Source organism: Thunnus albacares, chromosome 24, assembly GCF_914725855.1.
Source record: "Thunnus albacares chromosome 24, fThuAlb1.1, whole genome shotgun sequence".
NCBI classification, from domain to species: Eukaryota; Metazoa; Chordata; class Actinopteri; order Scombriformes; family Scombridae; genus Thunnus; species Thunnus albacares.
The window spans coordinates 13,419,194-13,435,221 of record NC_058129.1 but is presented as its reverse complement, the minus strand read 5'-3'; the positions used below and the strand labels follow the sequence as shown (position 1 = coordinate 13,435,221).

The following is a 16,028-nucleotide window of genomic DNA, read 5'->3' as shown; positions in this document are numbered from 1 at the left end:
GAGGGGCAGATAGCACCTCTGGGTCAAATGGCACTCTTTGGGTCTATAATGGAGCAAGTGCTAAATGATGCAGAGGTAGGAGAGAACATATAACAATGAATGATGCAGAGGTTAATGAAAAAACATGGGGCATAATTGGGTCATGTATTGCTCCTCAGTCTTGAGTTTGGTTCAGGACTCAAAATGGGTCACATATACTTCAAAGAAGATGTTTAAAAGGTAATCAAACATCATAAACATTAAATTCAAGAAGTAAAGGTTAAATTCCTTAAATATGGGTCCTAAACAGAAAAAGAGTCCTGTGTCGAGAGCACCCACCTTGCAGCCGTGGGCAGAGATGATTCGCAGATCAGCGGGGATCCTGTCTCCACCTTTCACCTCCACTAAATCCCCAACCACCACTTCCTCAGCGTTGATGCTCTTCTTCTCACCGTCACGGACAACCAGGGCTTGCTACGAGACGGACATGGCAGAGACAGAGACACTTATGTAAGACAAAGGAGAAAGTGACACTGATGGCTTTTATTTCTTTCTGTTTCATCTGCCTCTGCTTCCATGCCCTGTATTCAAAGCCTATTTTTCTTTATGACAATGAAACTCCAGATTATTTAACACAGCTAATGAGATTCTGAAGTCAAGAGGGCTGCATTGTTTTTGTGAGACAAAGTGGGAAAGACCTTGAGTTGACAGGGTGACAATTTCTACCTGTGGGACCAAGTTTTTGAAGGAGTCCATGATCTTGGAGCTCTTGGCCTCTTGGTAGTAGGAGAAGCAACCAGTGATGATGACGACAGCAGAAAGCACGACACCCAGGTACAACTGTGAACGTTGAAACGTGACATTTAGATCTCCACGAGGTATAATAAGTTTGAATCTCATATTGGAAAACAAGATGCTTTTCTTACGTTATCATTTGCGGGCTCATCCTCCATAGCAGCCTGGATACCATAGGCCAGGAAACAGAGGATAGCTCCGGTCCAGAGAAGCATGGAGAAACCGCCAAACATCTAAATGAAAGCAGAACAGGTGTGATTTTTTGTTTGAGAGCTTTTCTCAATTTGTGCATGGCTTTGTTTAAAAAGTATAAAAGTTAAAAGAAAGCTGCTGTTACCTGTTTACAGAACTTGACCCACTCTGGGGTGGTGGGAGGAGGAGTGAGGGCGTTTGGCCCATCGCGGGCCAGAATCTCAGCTGCCTTCGCACTAGTCAAACCCTGAAAATGGTGAGAAAAATTAGATTCAGTTCAACTCGGTGATAAACTTCTTATTCTCTGCCACGTGTTGGGTGTAGGATATTCAACCACATCTTTTTTTAATAAATATCTTATACCTCGTGATGTTTTTAAGCTTTATTAAGCCGACCACACACACAAACTCACTGGCACATTTATGTCCAGGGGGGATTGTAGGTGCTACTTGTTGCCTAGCAACACAGCATCAACAGAAAAACAGGGCCAGTTTCTTCATCAGAGAGTCGGAGGAAGAAGACTGAGGGGAAGGGGGACGCTGAAAAAGTGGAGACGTGACGGTGAAGGGGGAAGAGAAAATGGGATCATATGAAATCAGGGCAGAGGGGCTTCTGCAGCTAATAAATTATTCACAGCTGCTGCACACGCATGCATGCACACACACGCAGAGCTCGGAGACCCTAGTTTAGAGGCACTGATTAACTATTCTCCTTGATCTTTCCTGCATGACCAGGAGCACATTTGCATGAGGAGAGAGGGCTAGTTAGAGTGTGTGTGTGTGTGCATGGGTGATTGAAGAAAAGACGGTCATGGATTCTGCACGGTTCGACACACGCAAAGGTGCGACCGCATCGAAGAGCCAAATCATTCGTACCACACCTGAGGTGGCGTTAAAATGTGATTTTTGACACTAATGTACATTTAAAAAGGCATGCATGAAGCCTTACTTTAACAGAAGGCAATATGTTGTTCATTTAGCATTTACTTCTGTGTGTTGAACATCAGCTACAATAGTTTACATTATTCATAGTGACCGTGATGTCATCGTCAGCATGTGAGCTGATGTAGATGGATGACCTAAAAACCTGCACATTGTCGTACCAAAGCTCGCCCGGCCAATTTTTCAATAAGTTTTTGTAAAGCCGAAAAAATATTTGGATTTTGATCTCTTTTCAGTACTCCAAAAAGCACTTCCCTTGAAGTGTTCAGCAATAAACAAACACTGAGATGAGAGAAAAAAAAAAAAAAAAAAAAAAAGTGTCCCTCCTCCCTTTGTCTCCATCTCTTTCTCATTGCAACCTTCCTCCTCCTCCTCCTCCTCCTCCGCCTCTCCCAGTCTGTTTAATAAACCTTGGGAGAGCTGAGCCTGTAGTTGCTGATCACACACACACTCGGTGACACTTCCTTCATGATGTGAAGAAAGATTTCATCCTCTTTTTAAATATAAACAAACTCCTCTGTTTCATTCATCTCATCCGCTCCGCATTAAACATTCATCGACTTGAAACCGAGATTTAACCTAATACTGTCAGACTGGAGAGAAAAATGGAAGTTAATTGCAAACAGCAGCCGGCATGCTGCTGATGTTTGATATTTATCTGCTCTCCATGATAAATATGGACGGTTTGATTGAATACTCTTCAATGTTACATTATGATCATAGCAGAGTTTAGAGAATTTGACTTTTAAATGACAGGCAGCTGCAGGTGAGACACACCTCAGCTATAACACACTTAAAAATGGACACACACACACACATAGGTAGACACAAAATAGAGCCCATTTTCCTCTCTCTCTCTCTGTCTCACACACACACACACACTCACGTTGCTGAGGTCTGTTCCGTATTTGCGATTGAGCTCATCCAGGGTCAGCTTGTGATCATCCTGCAAGGACACAAAGAAAAGAAGAATCAGTCCAGTGTTTATGTCTGTGCGCACATGTGTGTGTGTGTGTGTGTGTGTGTGTTTTACTGTACGTGTGTTCAAAATGCCAAAAACCAGTAACATTTACAACTCATTGTGCGCTGACCTTTCAGTTTTAAGAAGGTAGAACTACCACAATGAAAACACTTGCAGTTTGGGGAGAAGAATGAATGAATGAGGAGCCAACAAAAGATGCAGCGGGGAGGGAAGAAGAAAGCAAAAAAAAAAATAAAGGAGGAGGGAGGAAAAGAGGAAAATAAGCAGGAGGAAGGATGATGGTCAGAGAGCAATTAATGGATGAAAGATGAGCATGAAAGGAAGGGAAAGAGGAAGTAAGAGTGGGTGGGGAAAAAAGAAAAGAATATTTGGCAGAGATAAGGAGAAAATGATTGATTTTAAGACTAATTTAACAATCAATAAAAAACTGTACAAGCCTGTAATTACTTGGATTTAGTTGTTTTTAGTTTGAGAGATGACATGAAGAGAAGAGAGAAGAAAGAAACTATAATGACAGAGAGGATGGGGCTCACAATGAAAGCAGTCAAATTAAGCTACAATCAGAGAAAGAGGTCGTCGGAGAGAGTGCTGAGACACTCACCATATCCACTTCCTTCTTTAATTCATCCATATCCTTTTCTTTCTTCTTCCCCTTCGACTTCTTCTTACCTCCCTGCTCCGAGGTCGCAGCCAACTCATACTGCTCACGTCCTTCCTGGAAACACAACGAGAAAGGATAATGTTAGTAACCTCAGAAAACAGGTGTTCCAACAGCTCAAACTAACCTACCATCATCACGCTGCTGAGTTGTGGATGATTATCAGTAGATGAGCAACACCGCCGTCAGCAGAGATGGAGACTGGCAACTGGGACAAAATGTAGCAGTGAAAGTACAAGGGCTTCTTTCAAAAATGTGCAACCCGAAGGGTCAGAAATGTGCTTCACTTGTTGTTGTGCCAACTCCGGTCACAGGCAATGAGCTGGTTAGCGATGTTTCTCATTTTCACATATTTTTGACTCTGATAGCGCTTTGTAAGAGCACTTTGCAGGCAACAAAGTGTGATTATAGATACTTTGGAGCTAAAGATCCTCTGTCGCCCCTTAAATGTCCTGTCTTATCACTATAATGACAAAATGTTCACCATAATCTTTAGCAAAATGCTCCATTATCTCTAAATGTTGCTCATTTTTCTTAGTGTTTTGGGTGGAGGCGTACTTGGCGGATGTGGTAGCAGTTTAAACAGGTGATATTTCTGACATTTGTGTGTTTAAAGCAATAAAAAGCTCAGCCAGTGTGTATTACAGCCTCAAACTGGCACAAATATAATAAATTAGAAAAATGTCAGAGTCAATCTGATTCATTTGAGTGCTTTTAGGGGCCTGATGATGGAAAAATGACCTTGTTATTTTAAAAGCAAAGATTAGAAAACAAACTACGGTATGTCTGATGTCACAGACATTTGAACTACCTAACATGAAATACAAATAGTTAATCGGTGAGTTCAGACATGAGAGCAGGAATGAGTAACACACTGACTATGAGGTGTTTCTGATGCAACATGAGCTGTCTGATGATGATGATGATGACTCAAAATGCCACAAGACATTTTGTCATGGTGTATATTTTTAAAAGACTCCATGTGACCATATAAGAGTAAACACAGAGAAGACTGTGGCCTAAACTGGGGAGACAAACTGCCACAGAGTTTAGCAGACAGACCCTGAGAAAACCTGTCACGTGCAGTCAGGTCGTGATATCAAAAGCCTCGTCAGATGACCGGTGAGTGAAACCAGTCTTAGATCTTGGCTTTATGGACACCAGTGCCATCTGTCACTGCAAACACAACTCCACAGGGATACACTTTTTCAGGATTTTCAGTCTTTTGATCTGTTTCAGTTTAACTTTGTGATTCGGACAATTAGACAAGAACTCTGCTTGTGTTTTTTTTTTAATGTGTGTGTATTTTGATTATTGAGTATTAATCCTGAGTAATGCATCTGTAAGTGATATCAATAATCTCTTAATCCTTCAAACCTGTGATCACTAATTTCAAGTTTTCACTGATCAGCAGTATATTTTGCAACTTACAGCACATTTTACACATTGAAACAAGAAGAGATCGAAGGATCAGTGACAATGAGTGACTGTGAAACCTCAGGGCGGAGCAAATGTCCGCTGGTTTCTGGTCAATCAGGAGATAAGGGCTTTTTCGCGCATGGTGAAACAGATTAGGCTGCTGGGCAAAAAAAAAAACAAAACACATTTCACTTGTTTAATACCCAACATATTTCCGATATAAGGCTTCACTGTCTGAGGCAGAAATAAACAAAGCTTTATTCATTTGATAACAGCTTTCCTAAACATAACCTTACAAAACGAAGCACCCCGGAGTGGAACAATGAACCAGACTGGAGGCATTTACTGGTAATCACACTTTGGGAACACACAGTTTGTTGATTTTAAACTGTGCAGCTCTGGCTTCAGGGAGCAAAGAATTTAATTTTGTTTGGATCTGGCAGAATCATGTAACTTTGGCTTCAGGTACAGAACTGTCCTTAATTTGCGCGACTTGTCTCTCACTTGACAACCCCCCCCCCCCCCCCACCCCCACCCCCTTCCCTCCCCATCGCAAGATCGGCTCCGGCACTTCGGCACAGAGTGACAGCCTCTCCCTCCGTCCCTTTCTCTCCGCTGTCTCTTCCACGCTCTCATTATCAGCGGCCACTGTAGTTGACAGAGCGACAAAGGCCTGAGCTAAAGATTGGCGTCTTCTAGACGGATGTGAACCAGAGGGTGTGAAAAACACAGAGAAAGAGAGAGAGAGAGAAGGTGAGATAGAAGGAAAGAAGGAGAGAGTAGAAGAAGAGGTGCTGGACTGAAATTTAAAAAGCCTTTTTTACTAGCTTACCAAACGATACAATTTAACAAATGTGAATACTGATCACACACTCCAAAAAAAAAAAAGCACTGAGAATACAGCAAATCACAGCAGTAAAAAAGGGATTTCTATCATCTCTTACCCAACGTAAAATTGTTTGCTGAGCCCGTGTGGCGATGGCATTAAACGTCTCCATCCTGTCTGCTGTCCTGCTGCAGGTATAAAGGTGAGCTGCCACCAGCGCTTTGTTCATAGATGCCACACCCAGATTTTATTCTATCCAGATGGTAAACGCAGCCGTTGCATTTATTATTATTATTATAAGGATAAAAACATCCGTTGGTGCCCTAAATAAGGATGATGACTCCAAAGATGGTTTTATGGGAGTGTTGTGTTGCAAAACCATAAGCAGGACCTCTTTGTGGCAGTATGGGACGTTTCCATCTGGTTAGAAATGTATGATATTACTGTGTTTTATCTATATTGATCTATAAGACGACAGCCAACCTGTGATTATGTACCGTATACACGCTGCAGGGACCGCTACCTGCATCACTTAACAAGTGATAAATATGCAGCGCGTGTGTGTGTGTGTGTGTGTGCGAATCACGGTGAGGTTGAGAAAGTGAAGCCTTCAGGTAGGTAACAGGAGATTGTAACACTAGAAGCCGACACTTATTAGCAGTTAAGGCTCATCTATAATTAAGCGTTGTACAGGGATCAGAGGTGTTCGCATGTTAGCGGAGAAGTAGAGAGGCGATTGACTACTAATGAGCCGTTTGTCTGCGTGCCAACACCACAGTGTGCGGCAGCCATTTTGAAACCCCCCCCCCTTTTTTTGAAGGCGATATTTTGGACAAAAAAAAAAAAAATGCAACCAAATATGGACATCCTGCACGCTTTCTCAGTCGTGGAAATATGCTAACTTATATTGTGGGGTTTTTTTTTTCCTGGTGCTTTAGCCTTTAGAAGTTTCCCAGGGAGTCACCAGAGCAGAGTGTGTGATCCCAGCACATGTTTGTTATTGTTGCTCCAGCCCCCCTGGCCGGCTAAGCTGGGAAAACACTGAGCCATAGTTCTGGATCACTGAGGCCAGATCTTAGCCTCTGGACCCCCGAGGGCCCCTAGAGGCCATCTGGCTTTAGACACATAACTCAAACTGTGGTTTTCCTGGCTAGTCTGTTTAATTGTATGCACTGGTTTCTATGTTCAGTTGTTAAAGATCTGTCAGAATATGTTAAAGGTTGTCAAATCCAGATATCTTTTAATTAACACCTTGATTCAGATAGTGTAATCTGATGTTTTTAAACCAGACTTCAGTGTCTAGTTTACAGTTTCTATGACTATCTCTAACATTAGGGTTACCGGATGTTAAAGAATGAAAGATATTTTCTGTTTGTCATCCAGGATTAGATACAGTTAGTCAATTAATCGATCTGACAGAAAGTTTATCAAGATATCTGGTTCCAGCTTGTTAAATGTGACCATTTGCTGGTTTCCTTTGTCTTAATATGACTTCAACTGAATATTTTGGGGGTTTTGGACTGTTGATCAGACAAAAACAAAACAATTTGAGTGTGTAATCTTAAACTCTGAGAAACAAATCATCATCTTCCACCATTTTCTGACATTTATTAATTCAAAATTAAAGCATTTTACACAATTTAAAGTTACGTCACCTATCTTAGGTGCTCATGAATCCAGATATAAGAAGCCACAAAGTGTATTATGGCTTTTATAGTTTCTGAAAACTATATAACAGCAATTAACCAACACTAGAGCTAACAGAAAAGCTAGCTCATTGGTCTGTATATATGTAAGATCCACATATCTCAAGCATCTCATGGAAGTGAACAGAGAGCGAGGAAATGCCAGAATAAAAATGTTAACCCATTTCACAGATAGTCAAGTGTCTCAGCTGAAACCGCTGCTGCTCCTGCATTAGACGAGGAGTTGTTTACATCTGACGGAACCGAGCTGCTGCACGGTCCCTCGTGTCTTTCCTCAGAAGACGCAGCAAATTGAAAACTCAAGTCACCCGGCTGAGCTCAGTCTCACAGTGCGGCCGACTGTTTTTTTTTCACTCCACAGCCAAAGTTTTTGTTCTCTGGCAAGTTTCTCCTTTACTTCAAAGTGACATTGAAATCTTATTTTCAATGTCACACTCAAGCTACTCGAGTCTCTATAGAGGAACTTTATTTCCTGGTAGCGGTAGTGTTGGGAAGTGAAACTAAAGCTTAACCAATCAGACGACTACTTCACGATGATGATGATGTCATGTGTCCACTTTGACCTACAGTATCTCTCCGAACACTGTTCAGTTTTAGTTCTGTATTTAATGCAAGTTAGTATAATTAAAGCCACAACACCTACACTTACTTTACATTTCCCTCGCTCTACTCTCAGTCTGTTGCATCTGCTTGCACAAAACAACTTGACCCTTTCACTATTCTTCTTAGTGGAAGGAGTTTGGTGGTTGCACACGGTAATTCCCAGTATAACACCTGTGTACAGAGCAGGGAGAGCCCCGTTTACTCATAACTAACAAGGCCACACAACCAGTCACCTTGTTGAAGTCTTGTTAGTCATGAGTGACACCATTACTCACTCAAATAAGCTGCAGAGAGACCTGTGGGGGATGTTGTGCAGACATGAATGCACCAACCACCAAACCACTTCCTGGTAATATTCTTTAGTAGCAACTTATTGACTTATAATGAAATTCGAGACTGAGATGTGTTGATTTTGGTTATCGTGATGTGAAAACACAGCTTTTCCAGTGATACAACATCACCCACTCATATCATAATATTTATCTGTACCACACTGTCCTGCCACAGGACTGGAGCCAGACATGGACATGATATGACACAAGTCAAAACAAACCTCTACTGGATACTGGAGTATTGATAACCTGTTGATCTTCAGTTTATCACAACGACATTATTTTCTGATTCTGATTTGACAACATTAATTTTTTTAAAATTAATCAGCAACTATTTTTATAATCAAATAATCACTTTGAGTCACTTTTTAAGACAAAAAGGTCCAGATTCTCAAATGTGAATATTTTCTTCTATGAAAGTAAACTGAATATCTTTGACTCATTGATGAATTGAGAAAATAATTAACAGATTAAATGATTATAAAAATAAATCGCCAGTTGCAGCACTACTAACAACTAATCAATTAATCAAAGGAAATAGTCGTCAGATTAGTTGATAATGAAAACAATTGTTGCAGCTCAAATAAATTAAAGCAAAACAACTAAACATCCTCTGGTTTCAACTTCTTAGTTGTGAGTATTTGCTGTTTTTTTGAATTGAAGGCATCACAGTGGACAGTGGACTCTTTTTTTTTTATACAGGCTTTTTATTGTTTTGTGTGTGCATTTTTTATATAGGCTTGTCCTTCAGATGAAAGAAACTGTCCTCACACAGGAAATGTATAGTAAAGTAAACCCTAACCTTGAAGAACAGTGTTTAAGGTCATAAACATCACCCAAGCAGCAATGGTGAGGGTGGAGGAAGCCGGGGGGGGGGGATATATTTATATATATGTTAAAAAAAAAGGACAAAATAAGTGAAGTGTAAGGAGGAACAACTGGAAGAAGTCATGGGAAGCAGAAATTAAAAGGATGCAGAGAGAGAAAAGAACAAACATAATGACTAACAAACTGCTCTCTCTCTCTTTCTCTCTCTCTCTCTCTCTCTCTCTCTCACAGCCCTACTGGACACAGAACAATGGCGCTTTGTACGACTGCCATAAAATCTGCATCAAAAACACAAACAAAAGGCTCAGAAATCTTTTCATGTGACTGTTAAGTCCATGGACATGCGGGACACTTCGACCCGGCTGTGACGCTGACCGTCACCGCTCTTTCTTCAGCCTTTTACACGGATACGTGGGAAGAAAACTATCAACATGCAACTTATTTATTAGCAAAAAAAACACCTTCTCTAAGTTGTCTCATAAGCAGTCAAGCAGGCTACAGGGTTTATTAGCTTCACCTGATCACAGTCTTAGTGGAGATTACGGACTGAAATGCCTCATTCGGTGACGTACAGTTCAGTAATACCTTCATGCTGATCTTGACACAGCTGAACAGCTTGTGGGAAACTTCGCACTGAAGTTATAAACCTCAGTGAGCAAACTGAATGAAAGTTAACCGGACAGACAGAGAGAGAGAGAGAGATGTCGAACTAAAAAAAAAAAATGGAGAAAGGAAAGAAACTTGTGTGGAGGAGGACATTGAGAAGCTTTTCTGAATGAACGAGCTGCTGCCAATCGCAATGACAACAACAACAACAACAAAAAAAACAAGTTAACCAAGAATTTCAGGAGGCCCCTTCCCCCTCCCCTCTCACCCCCCACACCTTTTTCTCTCTCGCCTGAAAGACCAACGTCCTGAGGCTCAAACAAACATCAGAGGAGAGCATTCGGTCAAGCCGTTGCATATTTTAAAGCACACACACTTTTTTTTTTTTTTTTTTTTTTTTTACAGGCAGACTTGAATTCTTATAGTCCTTCCCTTGTGCCACAGTCTTTTGCCAGATACACAAGCTGCTCATTCAACTGTGCCGACACACACACACAAACTGCTGGGACTTTGCCCGGTTGCTACTGGCGACTATTGCCACACCTCTTGAGATATGTGAATGGACAGTCACGTGTTTTAACCCCTCCCCCCCCTCCTCCCTCTCTTCTATTTCTCTCTCTCCTTCTTCCCATGTCACCCCCCCCCCTTCACTCCTCCTCCTCCTCCTCCTTCATTCTTTCATTTCCTCCCTTTTTTTCTGTTTAAGCAGAGAAAAGAAAGTGTGTTAATTTACACAGGGTCGTGTTTAACACTCCCTCCACGTCCTGAACAACTTTCAGCCTTCTCCAATCGGGGGACAAAAGCGGACGAATGAATCAATGCCTTTCCTTGTAGGGAACTTTTGCGAACAACTTCTCTGCTGGCAGGGTGACGCAGAACTTCATTCAGCTAAAAGAAAAATACAAATTTTCTTCCAGTAGCTGTCATTTCTCTTGTGTATTTTATTATTTCTTCCCATAAATACAGTTCGCAGAGACATTAAGTGAAGGTGGTGTCGTCGAGCCCCCCTCACCTCAAGCGCTAAATGACAAAAACATGTGGGAATCAGTTGAAAAACCTGGTCCAGCCTCCACATATGACAACTCCATCTGCTGAGGAAGACTGCGCGATATGATCAAAAGCTCCAGAAACTTACAGTACTCATCTTGTCCCCCCGAACTACTAGTTTTCTAGGTCAAAGAATAAAACTTGTTCCGTCTCGTTCAATATGCCACCATGCTCCTGACAGATGGCTCCTGGCTTTTAAGAGACTTAAATTTTCATGAACGGGAATTAAAAAAAAAAGAAATATCAACTTTAATTAAGTCAAAACGCTCTGCAAAGACACACACACGCAATTGGGATTCATTCAAAAGCTTTGTGTGAGGTGAAACTAGCTTCCTGTGGCTGTCAGATCATTCCTGATAAATGAAGCTGATCTTTAAAAGAAAAATCAGCTTTTTTTTTCCACCACAAACTGAATACCTGACTGACTTTCGGGATGTAACGTTGCTCTTTATGTGTGCGAATAAAAAGGACTTCAGGAGCTCAACAGGCATCCTGGAGCTGCTCTGTACTCGAATGAATGAACCAGTAAATCAATGGCTCTTTTTTTTTTTTTTTTCTCCCTCCCTTTCACTTTTCAGGCCTTAGCCACACCTCTGTGTCATTAACCGGCCAAAACACCATAGCTACAAGTTGCATCATTTCCTCAAAAGAGGGAAAAGCTGAGCATGTTACACATATTTGCCTCAAATATTCAAACTTCCTGCTTTTTTTTTTTTTTTTTTTCACCCTCGTGTTTTGCACAAACTGTCCAGTGATTCAGGGGGCAACAGGAGCTGGTTTATGACATGTCGATACATATTTCCTTGCGGAGGAATGGGGTGCTCTGTTATTCCTAATGTTCCACTTTTTTGCTGAGCAACAGGCTGAGCGGTGAAACTAAATCGCGCGGCTCAAGCTGCTTAGCCAAACAGGAGGCGAAGACAAGAGCGAGAGATGGCATGTGAAAGAACGTGGAAGCACAGAGAGAATGAGAGGGAGGGGAGCCAGAGAGGGGAATTAAGAGGGAGTCAGAGATGGAGTGAGGGAAAAGAGAAAGAGAGAGAGAGAGGGAAGGAGAGAAGGAGAGAGGGAGTACGCTGTGTTCTGTCACAGACAAGGGGTGGCGTGTGACAAAAGCCCCGGTTAATACACATTGACTGCAGAGCGGAAAGAATGTTAAATCCTCCGAGAGAGAGAGAGAGAGAGAGAGAGAGAGCAGGAGAGAGAGAGAGAGAGAGAGAGAGAGAGAGGGGGACAGAGAGAAGGAAAAACAGGTACAAACAGAGAGAACAAGAGGGAAACAGACTGTAAAGAATGGATGTGAAGGTGTAGTCCGGTGCCCCTTTGGTTGGGATTAAAAGTGGCCCGAGGGCTGACGTGCCAGATCAGTTTACAGCGTGAAAAATAACCTCTCTCACAGACGGGTATCTTTGTGTGTTTTTTTTTTTTTTTTTTTAGGTCGAATGTTGCCATTTCTGGCCAACAAAGAAATAGTTTCATCTTTCTCCTTTTTAACCACCAAGCATGATCAGACAAACTTGTGGATCCTGAAGTTTTAAAGCAGATGAGACGAGCAGAGCAGAAATACACCTTGAACGAGCAAAATCTCCAAACTGCACATGCATGTTCAACTTGAAATCTCAGGTGATATTTATCGGTTTAACTGCCCGTCACTGTGTCAAAATGGGTCTACATGTATTAGCTTCCACACTCTCTTGGTGTGCAAAACCGGAGTCCTTAAATAACGTGATCTTCACGTCCTCGACACGTAATATAAACTACTGACATGATGAGATTCTGCAGATCATTCCTAAGAAATGACTTGTGTAAGTGCGGAGAAGTTTTTGTTGACACAGACACAAATTAAAAAGGAAATGTTTTTCTCATACTGGGATTACATTTAAGTGTCTCAATTTTAAAAGAGGCGTCACATCTAAAGTGCAGCATCCAGCTATAAAAGTGCTGTTTTATCACAATGGGAGCGTTTTTGGGGGATGAGGCGTCATTTCTCGATTGCTGCCGACTTTATAATCCGGGCAGTTCAGGAGAAACGATACAAAAGGTTGAGTCAGGTATATGATTATTAAATATTTAGCTTGGACTCCCCCCTCCGCCCCCCCCCACCCACCACCACCACCACCACCCTCCCCTCTATTGATGTCCTGTGAAATCGACAGCTGTCTCCCGATTCCTGCTCTGCGTCGCTGCTCAGTTCAGCAGTCGAGGGGCGAGGTGTTACTGCGCTCCGTCTCATCGCTTCATGTTACATGAGTTCAAAAGCCTAAAAACTACATTTATCTTGATGATACAAATGATAAAGGAATGAAAATGATCGCTTATTTCCTTAAATGTAATTTAATTTAGAGCTCTGCGGCGGATCTTTCATCTTCTCTCTCGCCTCTCGATCATATCTGGGAGCCAATTTGGCCAAAAGTGGCAATGCGGCAACTGGTGCCTCTTGGCTCCCCCTTAATATCACCCCCCCCCCCCCCCCCCCCTCCTCCCTCCCCCTCCACCTCCACCACCTCCCTCTTTCAATCCCTCCTCTCAGCTCCTCTCAGCTCCTCTCAGCTCACTTGCTTTCTATCTGTTTATTGCACTGTGCTGCGCATGTGATGAGAAAACACTGAAAAGGCCAGCAAAAAAAAAAAAAAAAAAAAAAAGGACGGGAGGTGCAAAGTCCAAAACACAAGAGGAAACTGCATCACTGCCAGACTCTTCTCATACTTGTGCTCTTCTCCATTACAACTAAACCCTTCCTCCTCCTCCTCCTCCTCCTCCTCCTCCTCCACCTCCTCTCTCTCTCTCTCTGCTCGCACCGGGAACGCTCTGTAGTGGCGATTATCTCGTCCAAGTCTCGCTATTTGTCTGTGCCAAAGTATCGGAGGAGAGGAGAGGAAGAGGAAGAGGCAGTGGGGAATTGGAGGGAGGTTGGATGGGGGCAGGGCATGGCTTTCATCACATATGGAAGGGGGAGAAGAAGAAAAAAAAAAAACAGCAGCAGCCAAGAAGCTGAGTGAGGGCGAGCAAAGATTTTTCAGAATCTTAAATGAGCACAGTGGAGAAAAAGAAGGAAGGAGACTGAATGAACAGATCTTCTTCACATCTCCCGCCAGATCTCTCGGTCCGTCTTTCTCTCCATCCACCTCTCCATCCCTTGCAGGCTGAATCTATAATGAGTGTTTCGACTGCGCAGCATGACAGGGTGTGGCGACGACTGATATTTCATACAGCGGGGTTCAGTTTCATCCCGTACGACACAAGTTTGTGGAAAATAACAGGTGTGTTATGCCTAAAGATAATAATAAAGAGAGGAAACAATAACAAGCGCGCTGATGGTGAATCTACCGGGAAGGTCTTTCCTTTTTTTGACATCACCGCCCCTTTAGGATGTACTTATATCACCTCTGACTTGTCAAAAAGGAAATACTCTCAGTAGAAATAAAAACAGGATAAATAAAAAGAATCAATCATCACAAATCTGAAGTCTGTATATGTAGACTGAAGCTGAACAGGGAGGGGAAGAGAAGATAGAAGATGGATTTCTCTCTACGGAGCCTCAAATCTCACATTGCAATGTTTAAAAACAAACTGCGCACATGTGATACGATCAGTTCTCAGCGCATGATCAATAATCTGTCAAAGGGTGGTGCCATTTTCACCATTGATGATAGGATATCCAAGAAGAGCTGCAACGGCCGGTCGATTAATTTGCTTTTATAACCAGTTTATATAATTATAAAACTTCTAAAATTGGAAAATGTGCTTCTTTTTTCTTTTTGTACAGTGAAATTTATTGAATATCTTCAGGTTTTGGACTGTTAGACGGACAAAACAAGCAAGAACTTAATAACGTCACCTTGTGCTTTAGAAAAATGTGACTTTTCTGACGTTTTAGAGACCAAATGAATAATGAATAATGAAAATAATCATCAGTTAGAGACCTGTATCAAAGCTTGGGAAGGTAGTAGTCAAAACACAGGAAGTTATCATCTTTTTAATGCTCTTCCTAAATCACCATGCACACTAAAAATCAGATATACTCCAAGATATTTCCCTAAAAAAGGTGACTTTAGATAAGATAATTGGTCCAGAGGAGTTCCACATCTACCAGGAGAGGTGGGGGGAGAGAAATGGGCCGGACTTTTTAAAACATATCCCTCCCACTGCTTGGCCATTATACCCAGAATACACAGCTGGGCTACTCCAAAATAGCAAAATGTTACAAAATAGCTTCAATTTCCTGAAGGAGAAAGTGTTTAGTGGTGGTGAAAACAACTTCACGTGCTTCAGAAATTTCACAAAGCTGGATTCATGAGTAGGGGGGAAAAATGGCACTTTTCGACTCAAAACAGAGTAAAATAGCCTCGTAGAACTGTGAAATAACCCCCCGCAGCCATTTCACACCGTTATTTCTCAGTTCAAACGGGCTTCATTTCCACAGCTGCAACGTCGCAGCTACAATGTTATCCAGCAAAAACTTTGACAGTCCTGGCGTTTGACAATATCTCGTTATGTAACCGGACACAGAGCCGTTTGAAGGCACTGAGAAGCATCTTTGTGAGCGATGGAAACTTACTTCTTGAGGAGTTATTTGCCCTGCCAGCCTCAATAAATGAGAATAGGGGGGTCTTGTGCTATCGGAGGGTGGGGGGGTGAAAACACGGAAATCCTCAAAGTACTTTCAAGCAAGCTCAGCGGGCATTTTGAGAAAGAAAAAAGGACTTTATCTTAACACATGTGACCCTCTACCTCCCTCCCTCCCTCCCTACCCCCCCACTTTGTGACAACATCAACATCGGTTTAAGAAAACCACTTGTTTGAATGGCGAAGTTTCATTTCCACCAAATATCAGGCATGAAAGTGAAGTAAGACAAAGGACTGAACGTTATACTCACTCCTCTTCCCATGGTTGCTAGGATATGGACGTAATTCTTCCCAGTTCAAGTAAAAATTGAGAAACAAACAAACAAAAAATCCTTTAAAAAATATGTACAGTAAAAAATATTAAAATAAAATAAAACTCCTGGATGTGCCGTTATTTTTTTTTTTTTTATGTTTTTAATTTTTTTTTTCTTCTTCTCCTCAGCACGTGTCACTCCTCCAGAACACACATCCGAGCTCGCGAGCAGCCG

The 16,028-nt window shown here is 42.0% G+C and overlaps 1 protein-coding gene across 1 annotated transcript in view; it reads right to left on the bottom strand.

Annotated features, from left to right (window-relative positions):
• Positions 1 to 16,028, bottom strand: part of LOC122976431 (sodium/potassium-transporting ATPase subunit alpha-1) — a 25,808-nt gene extending 9,780 nt beyond the window's left edge. Inside the window, exons 1-7 of the mRNA XM_044344912.1 lie at positions 15,792 to 16,028; positions 3,491 to 3,604; positions 2,794 to 2,853; positions 1,112 to 1,213; positions 906 to 1,007; positions 706 to 819; positions 319 to 453 (exon numbers count right to left, since the gene is read on the bottom strand). Of these exons, the coding sequence (XP_044200847.1) occupies positions 319 to 453; positions 706 to 819; positions 906 to 1,007; positions 1,112 to 1,213; positions 2,794 to 2,853; positions 3,491 to 3,604; positions 15,792 to 15,803 (639 nt within the window). The 5' untranslated portion in view covers positions 15,804 to 16,028. The remainder of the gene's footprint in view (positions 1 to 318; positions 454 to 705; positions 820 to 905; positions 1,008 to 1,111; positions 1,214 to 2,793; positions 2,854 to 3,490; positions 3,605 to 15,791) is intronic.